The sequence below is a fragment of the Furipterus horrens genome, unplaced genomic scaffold (assembly GCF_987537825.1).
Source record: "Furipterus horrens unplaced genomic scaffold, mFurHor1.1.pri manual_scaffold_1, whole genome shotgun sequence".
Lineage (NCBI taxonomy): Eukaryota > Metazoa > Chordata > Mammalia > Chiroptera > Furipteridae > Furipterus > Furipterus horrens.
In genome coordinates, this window is record NW_028327171.1 from 145,951,422 (window position 1) to 145,976,785 (window position 25,364).

At 36.8% G+C, this 25,364-nt stretch overlaps 1 protein-coding gene across 6 annotated transcripts in view; it reads left to right on the top strand.

Moving 5' to 3' along the window:
* The window catches only part of EPC2 (enhancer of polycomb 2), a 192,183-nt gene extending 178,177 nt beyond the window's left edge, over window positions 1-14,006 (top strand). For 5 of the 6 annotated variants that reach the window (XM_090279606.1, XM_090279607.1, XM_090279605.1 and 2 more), the window contains 5 exons: window positions 73-416; window positions 8,144-8,280; window positions 10,005-10,164; window positions 11,471-11,804; window positions 12,744-14,006. In XM_090279606.1, coding sequence (XP_090135732.1) covers window positions 73-416; window positions 8,144-8,280; window positions 10,005-10,164; window positions 11,471-11,804; window positions 12,744-12,816 — 1,048 coding nt within the window. In that variant the 3' untranslated portion in view covers window positions 12,817-14,006. The remainder of the gene's footprint in view (window positions 1-72; window positions 417-8,143; window positions 8,281-10,004; window positions 10,165-11,470; window positions 11,805-12,743) is intronic. The other variant, XM_090279603.1, reaches the window with a different exon arrangement.
* The last annotated feature ends 11,358 nt before the right edge of the window (window positions 14,007-25,364 follow it).

Consider the following 25,364-nt stretch of genomic DNA (forward strand, 5'->3'; position numbering starts at 1 on the left):
CAAGCTGGAAAGAAAGGTATAGGAAAATGTTAAGTTCTTTCAGATAATATTTGGTTTTATATTGCTTTTCAGGGTCATAATGGACCGAATATCCACAGAACATGACCCAGTCCTGAAACAGATAGACCCTGAGATGCTGAATGGTTTTTCAAGCTCTTCCCAGACTATAGACTTTTCTTCTAATTTCTCTCGGACCAATCCTTCCAGTAAACATTGTGAAAATAGACTGTCCCTTTCTGAAATATTAAGCAATATCAGATCATGTCGACTACAGTGTTTCCAGCCAAGGCTACTAAATGTACAGGACAGTGATAGTGAAGAATGTACCTCAAGAAAACCAGGGCAGACTGTGAACAATAAAAGAGTTTCTGCAGCATCTGTAGCTTTATTGAACACCAGCAAGAATGGCATATCAGGTAAGCTGTCACTTCATTGAAGGTATATTCTGCTGTTCTTTTCTTTTTAATTTTTATTATCTACTCATAAACTCACAGGGTAAATTTTGAAGGTTTATTTTCATAATCCCACTGAGGACAGCAATTTTACCTTAACCTACTACATTTTTTTTCCAGCCTACGAAACTAAACCAAATGATTGTGGTTCGCATTTTAACCGAAATGTCCTGAGAACTATAAAACTAACAACGTATATTTTCAATGTGTGTGCCTACTGTGGTGAATATGTAAGCAGAATGCATAGGGATCCATATGGGCAAAGAGGTTACAAGCTGCAACCAGACCATCATTGTACAATACTGTCTACTTTGATTAAAGAAAATTTTTATTTTTAACTATAAACTTTGTTTAAAAATAGGCATTGCTATTCAAGAGTACCACTGAAAGTTTCCTTCTGAAAAATGATATTTTAAGAGGCTTTCTACGAATAGTTATAATTTTTATCTGATAACATACCTCAAATTGAGATTGGAAAGTTGTTCTTTATTTTAAGAGAAATTGTACTTAAATAAATTTAATATTTTTATGACACATACATTGTAAATAATGTATAATTTCTACAGAATCTAAAACGTAATTTTGATTTGTTTCCTTCTGTGGATCGCTTCTCTTTAATCACATGTATGCAAGTATGTATAATTTGTGAATATCTTTAAAATGTATGCATTGCAAATAATGCATGGTATCCAGAGGCAAAACTAGATGTGACTTGACTTATACTGTTGGTATCTCTTCTTCCTGCAATATGTATCTTATTCCTAAATTATTTCCTAGATGGTACATTTTAGTATGCAAAATTATGTTAAACTTCTTTAAAGTGATTTTAAATCATTTTAGCTTGAAATTTGGTCTCAATAATGTTCAGTCTTTTAGTTTCTGAACTGCTTATTTTCAAACATGACCTAGACATTTATCTATTTAAAGGTTGTAATGGGAAAATGGATTTGTTTTTAAGATTGGAAATTGGGCATATCACTTCTTTAAGTTGGTTAATTTTCTTCTAAATGAACTTAGGAAAGAAAAAAGGCATCCCATTTTTATAAAGTTCATGAGTCTGATGTTTAATGAGCCTTTGAAGCTAAAATAAATAAATTACCTAGTTTGATTTTGAGGTGGCAAGATTCTAAGAAATCTAAAGATAGTAGGAAGTTGATGAATATTAGGTCAGATCTTTTTTTAGCCACCTCCAAGACATTGTTCAAATTATTAAACTGAATAGAAATTCCTGTCCCCAAAATTACTCAAAATAATTTTTACCAAAAAGGAGTTTGGAAACATCAGTATAGGCATTTCTAATTGGTTTTTACCGTAGAAAGAGTTTCTACTCTACTAGTGTATACCAAACCAAAATAAATTAGCATTAAAAAGCATTTGAAATATAATAAAATATGCACTTTTCAAGGAACTTAAATTACAAACATTTAAAAAATCATAACATTATAGACAACAGGGGTTTGTTTGTTTGTTTTGCCTTTCCCCTATCATCAGAGAAAAAAAATATTCTTGGTCTATATAAGTTTTTCTGTCTTATGTTTTTTAGTACTCTCAACAACGTACCAATTCTTTCTTTCCTTTAAAAATTTCAGGGCTTCAGCAACAACTCAGCTACATTAGAATCAATATTTTTTAATCAAGTTTTGCAAACATATAATTATTTGTTACTAGAGTAAAGGATTTTGTTTGAACTTTTTCTTCTCTGCTAAGTGTGGTCCTGAAGTCATTGAAGCCACAAGGGTTTTTTTGTTTTTTTTTTTTAACAAATTTCTTTCATTTCAAAATATAAGCACAGGTATATAAATGCCTAAGGAAGCAAGTGTTTTCGCAGCATTTTTATAAATAATCAAAAGCCATGGCAATTTTAAGTGTTTATTTGTACTAGTTATATTCATTACATAGTTTTCTCAGATCTGGTTAGATCATTTTAAGTGGATTCACTTACAGTTCAATAAATATTGGTAGAAATTCTTTCATCTGCCTAAAGCAAAGGATGTAGATGGTTTTAGAAAGTTGTATTTTAATATGTGATGGATATATACAAAAGGATTGAATACTCTTGTATTTTTTTTTTTTTTAATCTATGTGACTTTTAACACTTTTGCCTTCTGTTTATTCTTAGTTGCCTTGGTCTTGAGAACATGTGTGTCTTTTAGAGTACTAAGATTGACACAAGGCCTTATTTTTATCTGGCAGAGTATCACTGAGCTAGACAAAATTATAAGTACTGAATTTTCTGTTTCACAGCTGGGGAACCCAGCAAATAAAAGATAAAATCATAAATACATAATTTTTTAGGCTCTCTTATATGCAAAGCACTATATTAAGTATTTAATAGTTGCAGAGTTTTACAAGACAATAATCCTTACCTTCAAGGAGCTTACACTACATGGCAAATATTACATCTTTATATAAATAGATAAGTTTTTAGTCATTTGAAAGTGCATTATTATTTAACTGTTCTTTTGAAATGTCCTTAAATTCAAAACTCAAGAAAATATATTTCATATCTAAAAGTAGCTTTGCTTCTTTAGATTTGAAGGGCTGGATTAATTTACACTTAATTTTGGTTTTAACAAGCACATGGTTGCAAATCAACTTTTTTTTTCTCATTTGTGTTAGTATACTGAATAGTAGATACCAGCAGCCTTTTTGACCAACTTCGAATGTCTTACTATTAAAAATCAGTAAAATCATCAACATTTTGGACAATTTTACAAGAGAAATTCCTGATTTTTAATTTTTTCAGTTTCTCTTCCCTTTCTTAAATCACCATAATACATTTGCAAGGATAAAAGTTTTAGGATAGGTAGAACTATGTTTTAACAACTATAGTACTCATGGTTTATTTTTTGAGTTAAGGTGACTTCCAAAGGTGAGATGGATTCAGACTTCAGGAATAAAAGATTTTAGTTTGACTGTTACAGGAAATAACTACTAAATTTCTTTTTTAACTATTGAGCTTAAGTGTCAGAAGTTTAAGTGACACTTTAGTTCCTTTCTTTATCATCACATCTTATTTGTTTCTTATTCCCCATCCCCCTCACCCTCTCACCCTCACCCTCACCTCTCTTCCCATCTCCACCCTCCCTATCCCCTTAGTTTTACAGTCTGTTAGTTTGCCTTCAGCTGTGAGAATTACATTAAAGGATGTGTATAGTCCAGGACAGGATTTGTCAGCTTCCAAGGATTGGAAGATTTATCCTCAGAGTAGCTCCAGTGGTTTATATGAACTTTAACCGGGCAGGTTTAAAATAGGAATTCCCTTTCCCCCTTCCCCAGTACAGACCCCCGATCTGTCTTTATAAAAATTGCATGTAATCAGCATTCCTTCAATAAAGCATATATTAAAACTTCTAAGACCTATCTGGTTGATGAAGAAATGCTGGATAATATATTCATGTTGACTTTTAGATCATTTTTACTACCACATTAAATGTTCTTGTTCTTCATTAAACTATGAAAACTTGCTCTAAACTAGTGTTAAAATTAATGGTTTCCCAATAATGCATCATCTTAGCCCACTTTGAGAAATACTGCATTAAGAGCTAAAAGATTATTTTACAGAGGCAGGCATAAACACTGAATCATATTGCAAAGTCATCCAGAAGCTTAGAATGTTTTTCTATTAGATTTTTCTTTTTAGTTTACCAATGAAACAGCAATCCAAAGTTAGCTAATACTTGTAGAGATTTCACACATACTCAAGAATACCTCTATGGACCCATGTTTAAAAAAAAAAAAAAAAAAAAAAAAGTGATCTAGGGCTTTAGAATTATTATACCAGTGTATAATCTACTGACAATGCCTAGGATATGTTTTTAATGAATTACTATTGGGAGGGAAAGGTGATAAGTGGTCAGCCTAGCAGACCACCACATGCCTGAAAGGTGAAAAATGAAATAAGGAGTGCCTAGAACCTTTGAAAACAGTCAACATTCCAAGGATTGTGACTAGTGGCTAAGAAAAAGTACCTGGATTCATCTGAGAATTAAAGCATACTGATAAATCAAAGATAGATAATGAGCCATATAGAAAGAAGATAACTTTGAAAGTTTAGGGGCTTTAGTGAAGAACAGACTATTGGTTATATACACAAAATATTTAGAAATGTTAGTATGTTACTAATTTACAGAATGACAAATTTACATTTAAGGGAAAATTCCGTAATATGCATTTCTATTAGAATGTGTTACTCAGGGTGATTTGCACAACATTTTACTAAGGGAAAGGAACACTTCCCATCTGTCCAGAATAATGAAATATTGCCACTGTCACAAAACATTCAGATTTATGGTTACTTTTAAAATGATAGGATTTGGGTGGGGTGGGGTAATTTATGACTAGAGTGAATTTCACTTTTAAGCTAGCAATTTAAGAGCAACTAATTCAAAGAACTTGGGTTGGTCCTAAGCAACAGAAGCAGCCAAGGTTTCTCTTTTGTCCATTCCCATTTCTGCTCTGTGCCGCCGCCACCCACCCAAAGCTGGGCCCCTGCCCTTTATCTCGTCCCCAGATTTCTTCACGCTCTAACTACGATCTTTTTCTGATGTGTTTTAATGCTTGCTTCTTGATGACTCAAAGTCATTGTAAGAAATAAATATCTTCTGGAAGTATTTCAGTAATTTTTGAAAGGAAAAATAATTAGTGGGAAAGGTGCTTTAAAATTATCATCCTTCACCAGCCAGGAAGTCAGCCCCGAGAATGGTAATTCAGTACTGTCTGTGCCATTGAAGCCGTGCATTTCTTACCACTCTCCACTCACCCTAACAAAACGAAAGCGAGTTAGTTAACAACGGATATTTTATATGCCAATTCTGTGTCGTGGTACTAGTTGTTATTTTTGTCAAAAGAGTTGAAATAATACTACATGATTCTCTAGAAAATTCTGATGAGGAACTTCCAGATGTTTAAAGCATAAACACCCTATAGTAAAGGAAATGCTAGGTAACAAGAAAGGCTAAAAATGCTAAGTTGAGGTGAAGGAGAAGAGGAAAAAAGAATAATCTTTTAAAAGCCTATCTATATTGTATAATTAAGTTTATATCAGATTTTCAACCAGGAATGGCACCAGGAATGAGATTTTTCTTATCAGAGTCAGTTTAAGTTTAAAAAGGTTAGAAAATACTGCCTATTAATTTGAATAATTGAATTGATCCTTGGTTGAGGATACATTTTTTGTTCATTTTTGGTTTTTGGGGTTTTCTGGGGGGGAAAGATGTGGTTCCTGAGCAAGTTAATAGTCTCAACAAGACAGCCATAAGTATAACATATTCCCCCAAACCAGGTAATTTTATTAGCATTCCTTTTTTGTGTACATAAATGATCTTTTGTTCATAAAAACAAGTAGAATACCTACAGTTGACAACATTTACTAGCCATGGACTATCAACCAAAAGTAATTTTTTAATTAGAAAAGTGCACTTTATTTTTTCTACTAATTTAGTACATCCTTTGTTCTAAATTAGTATTCTGAATTGTCTGAAAAGATTTTGGAAAAAGAAAAAATACTCATTATCCTCATTTCTCTTTCAACTGTAAAACAGCCACTAAAAGTATATTCTCTTTGTTTGGTTTATTCTTCACTTAAAAGTTAACCACTGTGACTCTCACCTTATTACTACAACATAAACCTTAGCTCTGGACAAACATAATGCTGAATTTGAGGGAGTGGACCATGTTAACACTAGATTCCAAGGCTTTTTTTTTTAATTTATATATTTCTTATACACATAGAACTTAAACAGATTTGGGGTGGGGGGTAATTATTCTTCCTGCCTTTGTATCTAATAAATTATTTTTAATCTTTCCCAAGGTTTTCAAACAGCTGGAAGTTCATGAATACTTCACATATTCATTTGATTTTGAAGATTGTAAATTTAGAATTAAAATTATTTTTTTCATTTAAAATAGAACACTTGCAGTGAATTTACCATTTGCAAAGAAAGACATTTGATTTTGTTGGTAATTCAGTAACATAATTAATGTGTACTTCAAAAATACAGGTAATATTAAAATTTTAAAAGTGAGCACAATCATAGTCCCAGGATTTTTAATCTTCTAAAAATAAAATTGCTATCTATGTAAGAACTGTTTTCCCCTCATTTTCTAATTTTAATGATAATGTAAATTGTCGTTGAACAGAAATGCAGGCATATCTAAAGCTTTGTCCGTTTCTGATGGCTAACTTCCTTTTCATAGAAAACAGACTATACTATGTGTAACTTGTTATATCTAATTTACCATCAAAAATATTTTTTAAATTTTCTTGCCCTGACTGGTTGGTTCAGTGGGTTGGGCATCGTCCCACAAACTGAAAGGTCGCTAGTTGATTCCTGGTCAGGGCACATGCCTGGGTTGCGAGCCAGGTCCCTGGTTGGGAGTGTGCAAGAGGCAACCAATCAGTGTTTCTCTTGCACATTGATATTTCTGACCCTCACTTTCTTCCTCCCTTCCCCCTTTAAAAATAAATAAAATCTTTAAAAAACAATTTTTTTTTTTTCTGATTGGTTGGTCTACTAAACAGAATACTTTAGGGGCTAGTTAAGTAAGCTGGGTTAAGGGTATATCTCTTAGCTGAACTTCTTTAGGTCATATCGATTAGATTTCTCTATTGCATTTAAAGTTGGACTTATTAAGTGGTATTTTTTTATATCTATCTTTGCTCCCCAGCTACCCCGTAGGACTTTATAACATGGGCCCTCTTCATAATTTATTTTTCCCTGTAGTCTTAACTGTTAATGCAGCACTCTGCATCACAGTAGAGAGCAAATACTTGTTGATTGAGTGAAATAGCTGGGAGAGAGGAGAGCAATAAAGAAAAACAGAGCAAAATTACTCTAGCAGTACATGTATTCTGATGTGATTTAATATTTCTTGACTAATAACATACTAACTTCTATGGATATAGCCTTGTGTCCTCTAAATCTTTTATCAGTGATCTACTTAAATATGGAAGTCTGTTTACATTTCTTTGAGAAAAATGTTTCCTATTGAACAAAAGTTTTAGATGTCTTGCTTTTATTTGAAATTACTTTTAATTCAGTTGGTTGCAGCATAATCTGTTATATCTGAGGATACATTGTATCTTTAATTTTCTGAACACCTCTGATTTCTAGCCCATAGTTTTATAGATCAGACTTATTTTAGGCATTTAATATATTAGCTTGAATTATGGTTTATGGTTATGTTAGGTAAACATCTTTGTCTTGCACACTGTTTTGTAATCAGAATAAAGGTATTTTCACTTTAGTGTCATAGATGAAAACCAGCAGTCAAGGATTATTTACATTTTTGCAGATGGTCCTGTTTTCTTATTAAGCTATAACTTAGTCTCATTGTTATTTGTAGTTATAAGTCTAAGTTTTTCTCATTACACAATTACTACCATGTAGACAGTTGAGAGTGATTGCAAAGATACTGAGTATGAATTAATGGTCGATTTCTCATATTAGAACTATGTTGTAAAGTAAAAACCACATATAGGAACTTTTTTTAGCATAAAATTGTGGATATTAGCATAAGCCACTTGCTGAAAAAGTTGTCATTTTATTGGGTTCTTTGTTGATGATATGTATTGTGATTTTCAACTGCTTTTCATCTTAATTGTGGAACAATTTTATGTTGTATTTTTACTTGTGTTGTTAAAAATACTTTAAAACATACTTATTTCTGAAATGAATGTCCTTTATCAGTAACAGGGGGTATCACAGAAGAGCAGTTTCAGACACATCAACAGCAGTTAGTTCAAATGCAAAGGCAGCAACTTGCTCAGCTTCAGCAGAAACAGCAATCTCAGCATTCCTCACAGCAGACACATCCAAAAGCACAGGTACACTTGCCTTTTAATCATGCTTATTTCTCTTCCTTTCTCTCAAAATTTATGTAGTTTTGTCTAGTTTTAGTCAAGTCAGAGAAGATAATCTTGGTATTGCCACTCTTGATTTTGAAAAAATTCAGTGTCTTTTTAGTTAATTTATATAATTTTAAATGGCTACTTTATATTTTATGAGGGGAGCACTAAAGCCAAATTGGTATTTTTAATTTAGGAAAAAATGTTTTGAATGGTTATTGAGAATTTATAGAAGTAATTATATAGTGTTAGAACCATTATCCCCACCCTGGCCAGTGTGGCTCAGTTGGTGGGAGCGTTGTCGTATGGACTGAAGGGTTGCAGGTTTGATTCCCAGTCAGGGCGCATGCCCAGGTTGCAGGTTCAGTCCCCAATCAGGGTGTGTTTGAGCGGCAGCCAATCAATGTTCTTCTCTCACATCGATGTTTTCTCTCCCTCTCTCTCTCTCTCCTTCCCTACCTTTCTCTCTAAAATCAGTAAGCATGCCCTTGGATGAGGATTTTTTAAAAAGATCCATTATCCTCCGCCCCTACTGTCCCTCCAGTTTTTTTTTTTCAAGGATTTAACTTTACTAACCCCCTAGTTCCATGTGGGTGTGCCCGAGCCGAAAGGTAATTCTCTTGAATTGTTCAGCAACTCTAAACATAGCCCCTTGCCACCTCGAATCATATTTTCCTGAAGAAAAAAATGCCACCAGATGAGATTTTCCATAAGGACAATTAAATGAGGACCTTATGGATAAGAATTAAAATACCTTATAAAACTGTAATTGTCAGAAGAGAAAGCTTTCAGTACCTTCGGGTGAGCCCTGTAAGACTCATTTTGGACTTTTGTCCTCCATTGTCCTCCAGAACTGTGTAAGGATAAATTTCTGTTGTTTAAGCCTCTAAAAACAAAATGGTGATTGAAAAGTTTATTTCAAATTTGAGCCATGTGAAAAAAATAAACCTAGTATTTTAAGTCTTAAATTTTGTTGCTTCATAATTCTAAAAGTAATTCTAAAATAATAACTCAGATTAACTCAGTGTGTTGTATCTCAGGCCAGCACCTGACACAGCAGTTCAGTTTATCCTTATAGGGTCAGCACAGTGCCCTTGGAGATCCTAAATCCAGCAACATGGAAATCTCTATGACCCAGGACCCTCAACACTCCTGGAACACCCTGGTGGACTTGGGCTGCGGCGGCCCACATTCTAGGGGTGTTGGCTGGTAGTGGTAGCTACCAATTTTAAACAGAAACAAGAGTAAATGCCATTAAACTTGCCTTTTATTTGCTTTTTCTGAGTTTCTTGGGTAACCGGTCCAAAGTATTTTCAGCCTACTGCAAGATTAGGCCAAGACATGTTTTTTACATTGTGACAAAAATGACTGTTAGGCATCTGTGATTTTTATTTTGCTCCTTAGTATCAAGATTGTCAAGTATTTTTAAAGGCATTCATAAACATTTACTGGGAAAAATTATACAGTATTAAAGGTTTGGCTTTTTATTTCCCTGGTTCTTTCTTAGAAATAGTTGCTTCCCAGTTTTTAGTCACTTCCCTGCTTCATATGCCAAAAATAGTCTGTGGAATCCGAGATTTCTTAATCTAAACACTTATAACTATTCCATATGAAAAAGTCAACAGCCTCTTGAGTTTGCCCAATTCTTAGTATGTTCATGGAATCGCATCTAAAACTTGAGTTTAATTTTGTTCATTTTACAGGGCTCAAGCACCTCTGACTGTATGTCTAAAACACTTGACTCAGCCAGTGCCCACTTTGCTGCATCTGCAGTGGTCAGTGCACCTGTTCCAAGTCGCAGTGAGGTGGCCAAGGAACAGAATACTGGTCACAACAACATAAACGGTGTTGTCCAGCCTTCAGGTAAGCCTGTGGTTCATGTGTTACTAGTTCAGAGCTGTAACTCACTGATTTAAAGTATGGTTTTTGTTTTTAAATCCAAGGGGGAAATGTACAAGAAGTCAGTCTTCAGAATTTCTGTGGCTAACAAGTGGTGGAATAGCTGGATGTGTTCTAAATTCACAGAGAGCCCAGGTTCTATTTCCTTTCACACCCTCTGTGTACCTACCTGTGTGACTCTCCACCCTGCCTAGTTTTAATCCACATTTTAGGAAATGCATCAAGCTAATCACTAACCATCACCACTGAGTTATCTATACATTGATAAGAAGGCGAAATATAATACAGGATTGTCAATAAGTTTGAAATCGGGTTTATCTCCCCATTCTTACCTACTCATGGGCCTGCTCTCTCTGACCCCGTCTCTTCAAGTATAGCATTGCTGTAAAACGCTGTCTGCTTCTTACTACCCTGAGTCCTCAAAGACTTGCTCCTGACATCCTTCAACTACTGCTCAGACCTTAAGATTTTCCACTTGCTTTTACATGTATCAACAATCCTGATTGCCCCTCTTTACTGATGTTCTTACATGGATAAATTCTAATAGAAATCAAACTATCGTTTTCACCTGCTCTCAGCATCTAGAATGGTCCTCTCTGTCCTGTTACAGAGTTTCCAAGTGTGAAGGCAGCAGAGTACTTTGTAAAGCCCTTTTATGTAGACCAGTAGAAAGAGGGTGTCTTTGTCTTTGGGGCTGTAGCAGGTGAGTATGCTGTACTTACTGAGCAGAAGCTGTCTTTGGAGAGGCTATTATGTGGAAACTTAATTTGGCATTTAATTAGAATACAAACGTTTGCATTTTTCATATTGATTAAACAATGAAAATTTATTAAGTACTTGCTAAATGCTGTACACTGTTAAACATGCATTTTTAGCTGTGTGATCTTTAGATGCTTGCTTTTATTCTTTCCTCTATTTTTATTGTTTACCCTATTACAGATGTCCCCATTGTTTCCTGCTTTGCCCACCTCCATCCAGCTCTCCCCCCTCGCTCCTACCCCTTCCCTCTGGCCGTCACCACACTGTTGTCTGTGGGTTATGCATGTATGTTCTTTGGCTTATCCCTCCTTTACCTTCTTTCATCCAGTTCCCCCATCACACCTCTCATCTGACAGCTGTCAGTCTGCTCCACATTTCCATGCCTCTTATTTCTATTTTGTTCATCACTTTATTTCGTTAATTAGATTTTGCATATGAGTGAAATCATATGGTATTTTTTAAGAGTTTAATATCTCATGACATGAACTGAAGGATTTTTTTTCTCTTCCAGGAACCTCTAAAACATTGTATTCCACCAATATGGCTTTATCATCCAGCCCAGGGATATCAGCTGTACAACTCGTAAGGACAGTTGGCCACACCACTACAAACCACTTAATCCCAGCATTGTGCACAAGCAGTCCTCCAACACTTCCCATGAACAATTCTTGCCTGACAAATGCAGTGCACCTCAATAACGTCAGTGTTGTTTCTCCAGTCAATGTGCATATCAATACACGGACTTCAGCACCATCGCCAACAGCCTTAAAACTTGCCACAGTTGCTGCCAGTATGGACAGAGTGCCAAAGGTTACTCCTAGCAGTGCCATCAGCAGCATAGCAAGGTGTGTGGGTGTGTGTTGTTTGTTTCAAGCATTATTCTCTCTGCTGGCTATCCTGTGGGAGGAAAAAGGCTTTGTTTTACTGCTTTGTTTGTCTGTTGATGACTTGCATTTCAACAGATGTTGAATATATGCTTAGTGTGAAGCTCGTGACTTAAGATTATTTGTTTGAGGTGTTTAATGCCAACCAGAACTGTAAAAACACAAACAGAAAACCACATCAAAGTGGGAACCATCAAGCCAAAAAAATATATCAAAGAGTCTATTTTAGAAGCTTCAGTTATTCTTTCATTACTTTTTTGTAGTTTAGACAGTCTGGAAGATTAGAGTTGTTATTATTAGCTTCCATGTCAGAGCTTTAATTTTCAAATCAAAATTTTTGTTTTCTTCAACATTAAACACCAAGAGAAACTACTCTATGTATATATAATATTGAGAATATTCTGGAATTAACTAAATCTAGGATAATTTATTTCTGAATACTTTTAATATTTCTTTCTATGAAACTAATACATGAGAACAGAAAAAATACGTACCTTGCATGGTTTTAATAACTACATCACCTTAAACCTGGAAATTTAAACTGTTGTTGAAAATAAGTTAAATAATATTGTGCCCCTAATGATTCTTCTTTTTGAGCATCATAAGCTCCATCTATTGTAAAAATCTTGGATTATCCTATGTTATACGTTGAATAAGTAATTTATCACTGACTTACACTGAAATACTATGTTAAGTTACCTTCTTTCCTAAGTAAATAGTTATAATCAAGTAATTAGGAATTAATAGGATTTCTTAGCTGAAGGAAACTTTTTCTCATTCCTATATAGAAATTGTAAAAATGGGAAATGTTCTTGGGAAGTACATATTTATAGTGCATAAAAACATATCTGTAAATACTATAGAGTGTTAATGTTTATTTTACTCTTTGCCTTATTATAGAGAGAACCATGAACCAGAAAGATTGGGTTTAAATGGAATAGCAGAGACAACAGTAGCTATGGAAGTGACATAACCTAAAACATGTGGCTTTGACCTGTGCTGGTGGTGTGCAGTCATTCATATTCCAGCTGAATGCAAAAGGCAACACTCTGTGGATCACAGAGACTAACAATGGACCTAAATGGACTGCAGTATATCGGATGTGTAATCGATATATGATGTATATTTTGTAAAATTGGGAAAATCACTACCTTGTAAAATAGTTTATTTGTATCATCAATATTATTTCTGTTACTTGAATAGTAGATATTCATCATCATGCTTTTGCACTTGAATTTGCAACTGAATGGATTTTAAAAAATAATTCTTTAATGGGATCATGAGCATGAAATGGGATCCTGCATCACTTGTTTTAACTATTTATTTTGCCATGTTTACATTTTGTATCTTGTAAAAATAAATCCAACTTTGTGTCTAAAAAGTTAAAGATTCATAGCTAGGAAATGAAATTCTTGTAATTTTTTTCTAAAGGAACTGTAAAGTTTTCACTTGGTTCATTTTGTTTCACAATTTGACTAGATGGACTTTTTGGTAAATACTTTAGTGGCATTTCACTGTCAAATATGAAGTTCAAGGCAAAATAGTATTTTCTATTACTGTGCAGGGGAAAGGGATGGATCGATACATGCAAATTTAATGTAGTGACTCACTTTTCCATATATTTTGAATGTATATTTCTATTTATAATACCAGTTTATAAAAAATAATTACACAGGAAAAACGGACTAGGAAAAATTATGCATCTAGCACATTTAAACTGTGCAGATATGAAAATTTTTCAAGGATTACATTTTATCTGAAGACTGCATATTTTAACTGGCTTTAAAACTGTAACACCACATAGAGGCTATTTTACCAGGTATGTATTGCATTATATCATTGCAATAATTATTGGAAGTCTAGATATCGAGCCATCCCAGGTGTTGGGAGGGGGGAGGGTTGTGACAAGATTGTCTTCTCAATTTTGGAGAGTTTTCCTGTGGCTACAAGGCAAGTAACGGGTTGGAAAAAGTCTGACTGTAAGCGTTGGACACCTTCATAGTGTAGTGTTTTAGTGACTTTTTTTATACGGTTCTTGTAAATTAGATACGTGTAGTGGTGTTTCAGAATGTTTGTTTATGCACTAGTTCAGACAACTTTCCCTGTTACTTGTTCTTGATAAGTGAAAACTGCAGGGAAATAAAAAATACATATCAAAACATGGACATGCTGCATATGTGTTTATTTCACAATGTGCACACAATATAAGTAAAAATTTAAGGAGATGATAGCACTTAATAGCACTTTTCATTTTCACAGTGCTTGCCAAGCATTAATGAAAAGAATTATAAGAAGCTCATCTGTGGGCACTATTGGGTTTCAGATAATCCAATGTAAACTACCTTTGATATGAAAAGTTCTTGAAATATTTTACAGAATGTAAGTAATTTGCAGTATAACATTCATTGAAATCTCATAAATGAGTCTCATTTTATAAATAGAAGTTCAGAGTAGAATTATATTGCAAGGGCGTTTTGTCAAGTAAGTACTGGGAAATGTAAATATTTTTAATGAATATGATTAAAACCATTTCAAACTTACATAATTTTATACTTTACATTTTTTATATCTGCAGTTATAAAAGTTGTAAATTGATGTGTCAGTTGAATTAATGGGCCAAGATTTCTGCTGGGAGTGATTTTTATTCAGGTCCTAAATGTGTGAAGCAATTTATGGGCAAACCAGAGAAAAACAATAAATTTAATTTCTTCATTGGTTGTGACCTGATAGGATCCATGCTCATTTCTGCCATACTACCTCTGGAGTTACTCATTGCTGATGATATAAAGGAAATAATTTTGATTTGATATGTATTATGACTGTGTTCATTCTGCTCATAGTTGGGTGTGTCTCTCTGCTATTAAGAACTTGAAACAACTTTAGTGCCAATTTTGGAGAAAGCATTTTTTTCCATTTTACTGAAGCAAAGCATGAAGTGAATTCGCCTTATGTGATATACATGTTAAAAATAATTTTAAGTAAAGCAAAAGAACTATTCGTTTGTACAGTTTCTGGAGATGTGGCAACTCCAGATTTATCAGACTGATGACCAATTTATGTGTTCCTTTGAAGTAAAATAGAATAATAGGCCTTCCTTATTTTGGTGGTTGTAACTATTTCACAGATGGCATTTCAGTTACTTGTATACACATTTTTCCAGTGCTTTTCAAAAACTTAAGTGACATATTTATTTTCACTATATTTACTGGAAAAATAGTTTATTTTTGCATGAGCCCTCCATTGGACAATACCGCGCTCTCTCTTGGTTTTCTGAGGAAACTAGTGTTGGTACTGGTAGTTCAGTTAAGCTCTTAGAATCCTTGGAGAATGGTTTTTGATGGAGTGAGTAGTAAGTTTGTGTTAAACAAAGACGTAACTCATGTGCTTGGGATATCTTGTAATTCAGTATAGATAAAAATATTTATAAATGGGTCTTCTGCCTTCCTAAAGAGTGTGAGTACCCTTCCTTTCCTAGTAATCGAAGATCATCATGACCAGTTATTATGATGGTAGCTCTTAAGAATATTTCACAATGTGTTGTGTATCTTTCTTTTGCAAAAGACCAAGGGAAAATTAAAGAATCTGGAGGGCACATATAAAAAATACGTACACACCATACACACATTCTTCTTTTAAAATAGGGAATACAGTATTTGCAACTATGTGTTTTATTACCAAGGTTTTTTTTTGGAGGGGGGTGGTTAGTAAGGAGAACTAACATTTCAGAAACTTCTCCCTATTATATACTGCTACATTTGAGTATAATGCTATATTTTGAGCAAATTTTATTGATTTAGTTTTGGCTGAAATGTTTTGTCCCTTAGCTGACTTGGCAAATTAAATTTCAAAAGGTTAAGGATATCTCAAGTAAGTGTGACTATTTTATCCTGTAATACAAAAGTTTTCACCATTAACCACAACATTAATAGCTAGTGTCAGAACATGTAGAGTTCTCTCCTAGTAACTTTTTCATTTAGTCCTAACAGTTGTGTGAAGTATTTTTATTTTTCTTATTTTAAACATCAAGAAAAAGAAATTCAGAGAAGTTAAATAACTTGCCCTATGTCACGTAGTTGGTAAGTTATGAAGCCAGCAATTAAACTCAGGTAGTCAACACTTAAAGCACTATATTGATATTTAATGTGAAAGAATTGCTCTTCAAAAAAGTACTGTATTTTTCAGTCCACTTATTGGGAGCATCTGTAGTAAGAGTTTTAAATTTCACTTAGAAACCAACCTCCCCTACTCGTAGTCCACCAAGCAATTAATGTTTGCTTTTTACTTCCCAGGCTGAGTGCATTAGATCCAGCTGCGGTTTCTAACCATTCGCCCAGCAAATCCAAATAATCAGTTTATTCTCCTCTATCAGACCTGGCCGATAAGTGCTAAAGCTCTCAGTCAGCGCTAGGTGCTGGAAGCTGGGTCTGGGCCAGGACTTGGCTGAGTTTTGCCCTTTCTGGACCTGGTTTCCCCATCTAAAATAAACAAGCTTTCCTGAAACTCCAGAAAGGAGACCACATGGACAAGCTTGGTGGAGGTTTATATATGGTCCATGTGCTACTGGTTTCTTAACAAGGAAGTAAATGATGTGGGACCTAAGACTGAGAAACAATCTAGAGCTTTTCTTCAATCATTCATGTCATCAAGGCTGACCAGAGTATGGACAGTCGTGCTGTGTGTAAGGCAGCTGAGCTTGTGTGGAACTAATCATTTTAACCAACCTCAGTGACCACAAGTCTTAGAAGGGCACAAGAATTCTATTTTTCAGTGGAGGCGTCAGTGGGGAAACAAGACAGACAACACGGGGCAGTAGACTCAGTTTGTTGAGCTGGGTTTTCATACCTTCTGTGCCATTTTATTTATTGGCTGGTTGTTTTATCATCTTAATATCACTGAATTTGTATCATAGGACAACGGATAGAATTAGGTAACCTCAAACATCTCTGCCAGCTCTGGTGCTACAGGAATCAAATCTCAGTCTCCTCTCCTTTGCCTGATCTGCTCCCTTGCTTGCCAAAACATTACCGCCTCTGCTATTGGTGAGTTTAATATCCACTGACTTACTAACACCATTCAAAAGGATCAATAACAAATCAGACTTTCCTACCATGTCTTCCTGTCTGAAGGGAACTGTCTTTTTTCAAACACAGGCTTAACCTTTTTGGCTGTGGCTTACTGCAAAGCTTGAGAGGGAAGAGGAAGGAAACACTAAGCCACATATTTCTCCAACTGATTTATTTGATGTAGAATTTTAGGCTTAGGCTATATTGAAATAGGATCTCTTAGGCCATGTCAAGATTAAGGGTTCTGTCTGTCCTTAAGGACATTTTGTTATGAAGTCTCTCTTCTCATATCATTGCATATTTGAACAAAACCCCTCCTTCATTGGCTGACCGATCAGAGTAACACTGCAGGTCAAGAGACGATAAAATATCTCAGAACATTGATCCCGCTTGAGAATAAACACCTGTTACGCTAGGAAAGCCTAGGATTCTGCAGTTAATTTTCACTGCTAGAACAATAGACCAACTCCAATCACAAAAAGAAAATTATTTCACCTTCTATATGCAAACTTGATTTGATCGATGGCGCAGTCTAAAGCAGTGACATTTTCCATTTGCCAGTGTTGAAAACCTGTCATTAGTGTATAGACAAACACTGTTCTTCCTCTGCTCAGCCCCAGGGCCACTGAAGGCCATGGGCACACACAGCTCCTTCTCTTGCTAATGCCTGTCTCATGTGCTCTGTTTGCTGCCGTGAGGAGATTTTGATCAGTGTAAGTGCACCCGTGTTAGGGAAAGCCAGGATGCGGGATTTCAGCTTTTCCCATAAAACATTAGTTATCTGCTGCTGAGTAATAAATTGTTACAAACAACACATAAGGTGAGTTTGGAGTCTAGCACAAGACTGAAATAAAGGTGGCAGCAGCTCTGTGTTTTCATCTGGAGGCTCAAGAAGGAAGCAGTTACTTCTAAACCTGAGGGTTGTAGACAGAATTCTCTTGCTTGTGGCTGTAGAATTCATAGCAATTTGCTGCTTCAAAACTAGCAATGGAAGAGAGTTTATGCTGTGTGAAGTCTGTTCAGGGAAGGCCTGGGCCTCTTAAAGGGGCCATCCGATTAGGTCAGGCCCACACAGCCTGATCTGCTCTCATTAACTCAGTCCAGTTGACTAACTGATTAGGGATCTTAATGACATCTGTAAAATCCTTTCACTTTTGCCCTGTTCTATTAGAAACAAGTCACAGGTCTTACCCAGGCTCCAAGGGACCCAAAGTGTAGATACTAAGACAGGAATTATAGGGCCACTCCAGGGTGTGTCTGCCATGTCTCAATAATTGGATTAACTCCATTCCACTACCACTCACTGGTCTTCCCTGATAAATGATTTAAGATACTCTGTAGTACAAACATTGTGCTACTTGTGAATCATAACTTCCACAGTCCTAGACATTATGCAAGAGGTGAGGTCCAGTCTGGAGATAAGCTTGCACATCATCAGCACTAAAGCCTTGTGGAAATGAGGGGGTAAGATCAGCTAGAGAAAAACTGAAAAAAATGTGAACAGCAGAACATCAGCATCTGTGTGGCCTAGGGAAAGGGGGGCAGGTGGGGGCACCAAAGAAGAGACAGGGCAGCAATTGAGGAGGAGCTGGCAGTCCAGGGAGTTTTCTCATTTTGGAAGAATTATGCAGAGATGGAGCGCAAGTAGACAGAATTGAGTGGTTTTGGTTGGCAGGGAAACACAAGGAATGAGGGTTTAGCAATGAGGTGAAAAGTGGAGTGATGAGGGGGCTCTGAAGTCTCAAACTGAGGTCCTATCCAGTACTTCTAGCCCTCAGAAACATCGAGGAGAGCCTGTAAAAGTACGGATGTGTGGGTCTCATCCCAGGCTGATTGAATCTCCAAAAGTGAGTCAGGGTACCAGTATTTTGTTTTGTTTGTATTAGTTCAAGGAAAACTCTGATTCCAAAAAACCTCCGCTGCCTTGCGGCATACCTTTTCAGGGGAAAGGCTAAGGGAGTAAACCCCGACAGAAAATCCGGAGCCGGAGTCCCTAAGGCGGTTTGACGTTGTAGTCAACACCGGCAACTCCTGCGGCGCACCTGAAGCCAAGCTGTATTGACTCCGTCTTTCCCTTGGATCCTTCAGCTGCGAAGAGAGGGGGCGTCTGCTGCATGGGCAACAGCAGACCCTCCATATCACCCTGCCCAGGCTCTGTAGCTTCAGCTTCACTGGAGAGGACACTTCAGCATCATCACAAGATGTCGATTCAACACGGGAGGAGACAGATACCATGTCACTCCCGAGTCGGACTGCACAACCATTCTCGGCGGTGCAGATAGACTCTTAAGAAGCTACACCATCGTCTCTCGAGACGGACGGCTGCCAACGAACGAGTTCTTTGTTTGCTTCTATGGTTGGTTGATTGTGTTTTTGTAAGCTCACCAGATGGTGTTTGTTGAATGCAGCTAAGCTTGCGAATGACTAGTCTAATCTTTCTGTTTACTGGTTGTGACAGTAGACAGGTAACTGTACTGAAAAGTTCAGAATTTATTTCCTTAGCTGTAAAATAAGGAGGGCTGAATTATTTCCCCGAGTCTTTTTAGCTCCAAAGGAATACAGAAAATGCCTCTCACTGAGCAGGCTCCATGGCCACTAGAAATGGTGCTTATTAGGATGAATTCCTAATGTTTTTCCCTCATCATCTAAGATTTTGAGATCATGTGCTTTAAAAAAAATTGTCTTGCAGTTCCCCGTGGATTAAAATTTTGGCTATTTAAATTCTCTACAGCAATTTGTAAATATACCTCACACCTTCCCATTTCAAGCAATCTTAGTTCCCAAATCACCCACAGAACATCAGCATGCTCAGAGACAAAACTGTTCCCCCGGTGGCCTCATCACCCTATTTTCAAATGTTCATTCATCTCCAGTTTTAGAGGCTTTGAGGTTCTCTAGACCACGGCTATCAGTACAGCCTTTCCAGTTGTATATTTATTACTGTGGCGTTTGACCACAAGAACAAAGTTATGTCCTTAAGCTGTTTTAGGAAAATTTTACTTGCCTAACATTTACACAGCACGTTGGCGGCTTCTCTTTCCGAGGCGTCTTTGCCTCTCGGTACTCTTCCCTGCCATAGATTTGAAATACTGCCTTCATCCTGTGCTTTCAAAATTTATATTCTGTCTCAAATCTGCTCTGAATTTCATTCTCCCACATCCAGTGCTTTGTTGACACCAACTCTTGAAAGCCTCACAGGCATGGTCATACTTAACCACGTGCAAACAGTCTTGCCTCTGCACTTCCAAGTCTGTTACCACCACCTCTTCATCCCACCACCCCTTGCCTCAGTCTCAGATACGGCACCGCATGCACCCAAGAGTCATCTTGATCCTTCCCTTTCCTCACCGCTGCCTCCACCCTGTCACAATCCATGAACAGATTGTGTGACATGAGCTCTAAAATACATGCTGGGTCCATCAGTTTTTCCCCTTGTACAGACTACCACCATCTTGTCCAGACCACGGCCATCTCTCACACTGAACCAGCCACACAATGCTTCTCCCCACTGCCATTCCTGCCCATTTCCAATCAATTCACAGGGTAGCAAATAGCCCTTAAAAGTTGGGCTATCTCAATTGTCTCCTAAAACGTCTCCCATCGCTTCCCCATTACACTTAAAATCCCAGTTCCTACCATGACTGTAAGACCTTCTGTCTTGCTCTGCCTTCCTCTCCAAACTCATGGCCTGTTACTTCCTCGCCTCACCACACTGGAGCCCCACTGGGGGATCTGGGTCCTGACTGTAACACATGATTTCCTGCCTCAGTGCCTTTGTACGTGGACATCTCTCCTACCTAGAACACTGCTCTCTATTAGCACCTCATCTTTCAGGCCTTGAGGGTCCCTTCTCCAGAGAGGGGTTTGTTCTCTGGCCTTCCTCTTCTGTTGTCCTCTGTTCCCGCCCCTTACCTGTCAGTGATACGAAGGGAATAATGTTAATTGTTTACTAGGCACTTCATGAGCCTCGTGGTGGCAGGGAATTGTTTTCTGTTATATCTCCTGCGCTCAGCACAGGCCCTGGCACATGGTAATTGCTGAAATACTGGTTGAATAAATAAGCAAACAAATGACAATTAGTGCTATCAAACAGAGTCAAGGGATTTCCTTTTTATATTTTTCTCTTTATTATCTATTGTTAATTTAAACCAAAACATGGTGATCACTAAACATATTTTTATTTCTCTTGGACTTATTAACCAAACAGACTTAAACCTAAAATCTAAAATAATTCATGCTTAAAACGATTGACCTATAGCTTCAGAAACTTGTTTTCCTTGTGGAACTTTCTTTAGGAGGTCGCTATAATCTTATTTAAGCCATAGTCTAGCAGATGGTTGTAGGCAGATAGTGGCAGAAAATAGGCTTTGTTTTAAGATCCGTAAAAGCTATTTTTCTGCTTACATTTATACAGAATTAGCAGTTGTGCTCAAGTACAAGAAAATCTGGGAGCAGATTGTCTAGCTCCTGGTTCTGTCATTGTGATGTGAGCTAGAAAAATTTCTTCATTAATGATTGCTGTAAGATTTATATCTCAGGTTTGTGACTAATCAATATTTCCTTATGCATTATGCTTTCTGGGTATATTTCTGTCAAAAAAATAAGATTTCAACACCCTTATCAGGAATGTAGTGTTTTAGCAAAGCTTTCCACTTAAGCTGTTTTGGAGAGAGGATGCTTGCTCACACTAAAGCCACAGCAGATGTTTGCCCAAAAATACAAATAACATTTTTACCCACTTGTTGATGTTTCACACCAGTTCTCTTCCCCATGCGGTTTGACATGGGATTGATTTATTCATCTGTAAACCACTCTGTCTTGGATGCTTTATAAAGTGCTGTTCTCCCCAACCTCCATCACTGCTGGTGAAATTTGTGTCCGTGTTTGTGAATGAGTAACGACTCTTTTCTCAAAGGCCTTGCTTTTTCCTGTTCTGTCTTGGGAATAGGTTGCATAGACTTTTTATAACTAAAAAGGGGCCCTACTGATGATCTCCTCTAACTCTCTCATTTCACATAGGAAGGAACTAGGACCCAGAGAAATGAAGCAGCTTGTCCAGACACAAAGAGCTAGATGGTGCCTGACCTGGGATTAACCCAAAAAGGCTGCCAATTCCTGTGTGATTTCTTAACATTCATGACTTTGGTCCAACAAATGCTTGTGTTAAGTGGTTTTTAGCTCTTAGTTTTAAGTTCTAAGTTTGAAAGTATCTATGGCCATGTTACTAATTAACATTTAGAGAGTTTGTTATACATATTGCATGGGTTTAGGGATCATTAAAGACTGCATGCCTTGAAATTTATATTTTTAATGTCCATTTGCATTTAGGGTAGTATTTAAGATTATTATATGTAAGTAGAAATTCATTAAATTAAACAAAAATGTTTATTGCAAGCCAAGTTTGCAGAAATTTTGCATATACACTAATTCAGCCTAATTTCATTGGATTAAAGATACTTATTTGCAAACATATAAATTAGATATATCTTGCAAACTAAGAGTTTCACTGAAAAGTGGTAAATTACTGGAGTAGTGAGCTCCTGCTAATAATGCTTTAAAATTCTACAGAGATAGATCACATGGAAATTTGAAAAAAATGTCTTCTTTTGACTTTTATTTACTAATTTTTCAGAGTATCTGAATTTATCATTTTATGCAACTGTTGACCACTTGCTTTGTTTAAGACACCCTTGGGCACTGTCAGGGATATAAAATTTAAGTCTCGGCCCTGTGGGAAATAAAGCATGCACATTTACCTGTGGGGAGGATGGGGACAGATCAGCTGACCAGTATCTAGGTTCCAACTCCTGCATATGCCAGATGGGATGTTTTTCTTTCATCATAGCATATATTTCTACCTGAAATTATCTGTGTATCTGTTCATTTACTCCCTTGTTGCCCATTTCTCCTCCTTGACTTCCAGTTTCATTAAGAGCTAGAACAATACCTGTCTTATTCCTGGCTTTGTCCTCATTACCTTCTACCGCAGCCTGGAATGTAAATAGAGCTCAGTAAATAGTTCCTGAATAAATAAGTAAATGAAAGGCGGGAGGCTGATTACATCAGGATTTCTTGAGAACCTTAAAAAAAAACAAACAACAACAAAAGAAAAAAAAAAAACCCATATACTTCTGGCCTCTCAGAGACTAATTTCTAAAATGATCCCTAGGAGGAAGACCTCAGGCAGGGGCAAAGGGGCTGAAAGGTGGAGGCAGACCTCAGCCTCAGCTCTTACATGCGGCTGCCACCAGCTCCAACCAGAAAGAAGCTGACTCTTCTACACAGATTGGCCCCTCATATGCACACGCAGCAACAGTAGACACAGACACAAGCAGTGAACAGCACAGTAGCTACAGAGAGATAGCCTAGGGCCGATTACACACACATCTGACAGCTCATCCAACTGGACCCAGGACGAACAAAACCCAATGGTGAGCTTCAGCCCACACCAAACCTCAAACCAAGTAGCCACACACACAATCAGTACACCCAAAGGGGAATTCCTGCAGGCTCCAGACCCTGCTGGGAGCAGTGCCACATCACAGGGCAGCAACTACACAGAATCTCACACTCGGAGATCAAGGTTTACTCTTACAGTCACCTAGCCTGAAGGGACAACTACCCACTAAAGAGCCACCAGCATTTAAGACACAGCTACAACAAGGGGAACACAGAACCCACAAGAAACATTCCTGGACCACAGAGTTCAGGTATTCTCAAGGATTGTGCAACTGACCCCACCAAGACATCTTTATCATAAAACAATCAAAGCAGGTTCCAGAGACATAGCACACCTACCTGACAGAGATCAAATGGGGTGACAAAAAAAAAAAAAAATGCAAGCTAAAAAACAGAAATCCCCACAGGAAGAGTTAAAAGATATAGATGAAATGGAAGCAACACAAAAACCAGATGCAGAATTTAACATTGGGGAACACAATTTTCATTGAGTTGGATCTGAGACTCGTTTTTGACTAACTTTTGGCATCTGAATCCAAAAATGACCCCAGTTTTTCTTTACCACCTCAACTTTTTAAGGTACAGGATACCCTCCCTTTGTTCCCAAAATCATACAAAATGTACATACAAAGGAAAATAAAGAAAAAATTCACTGAATATACTGTTTAGAGTTATTTTATTCACATAAAGGCTAAATTGTGTACAAGTAGTAAAGTTCTGCTACCAAACATACATATTAAGGTATTTTATCTTTTCAAACAACAGGCTAGGAAATGCCAAAATGAGATACTTGAAACAGTCTCCTTCAGTTGGCAAAGCTTTAACAAATTGCTTCATGAGGTCCAGTTTTATGTGCAGAGGTGGGAATATAATGTTCTTTCTGTCAACAAGTGGCTCATGTAGAATGTTTAAATCACCAGGTTTAAGGTCAGATCTTGGAGGCCAATTCGACTCCACCCAATGCTTCTCACAAGTTCTGCTGTCCCACATACACAGAAAACAGGGATACTTGGTGTATCGGTGTTGCTGACTGAGAAGGAAGTAGACCATTTAAAAGTCAACACAGATGATCTAATTGTGCTTGTGATATTGCAACAGATCTGTGACTCTTTACGTCTTTATATTCTTCACGAAAGCAGACTGAATGTCCAATTGGGACTGCACCAAATAAATTGCCATTGTGGAGGAGGACACAGTTCAAGCTCTGCTTCGAGCTATTGATGAACAGTTGCCATTCAGTTGCGTTCTAGATTGGAATTCCCAATTCCTCCATTAAACCATGTATGTCATGGCAATACACACAACCACCATCACTTCGAAAGCACTGCAGAAATGCACTTTCTCTTGATCAAAAGTAGGATACCTTCGATCCTTTTTCAAGCAAGTTTTTCTCATGCAGTCTTGATGCTAGGAGTTCTGAAGCCTTTTTGGATAGTCCCAAATCTCATGCCAAATCATTCAACTCACACTGATCAAATCCCTTACAAACTGAGTCATCTTCAATTTCAAAATCTTCATTGTTGCTTTCACGTAGTTCTTCACCATACTCCTGTTTCTCAAAAGAGGGTAGTTCAATGAAAACTGGCACTGGGATTTCAGCTGAATGAGGCACCAGGTGTATAGCTGATGGTGGACTAGGATACTGTATTTTACATTTTTCTTGTTATATCCTGACATTTTCACCTTACAAAAGTAACAGTTATGAGAATGATCTCTGGGCTCTCACCAAACCATAGGTATACCAAATGGCAATTTCACATGTTCCCTTCGTCCACACCTGTAAACTCTTGACACACTGCTTGCACACCTTGTGAGGGGCCCAAGACTTATCTTGATTACCAAGTTTTACTTTAAAATATACAAAATAGGCTTGCCTGACAAATGCACTGATGTTGTCCTTTGACTGGGAATGGTGAAACTGCCACAGATATAACAAAACAAATCAGGGTTGTTTAGGCACTTACGATGAGAAATAGCAGAGGCAGACATGACCTGAAGG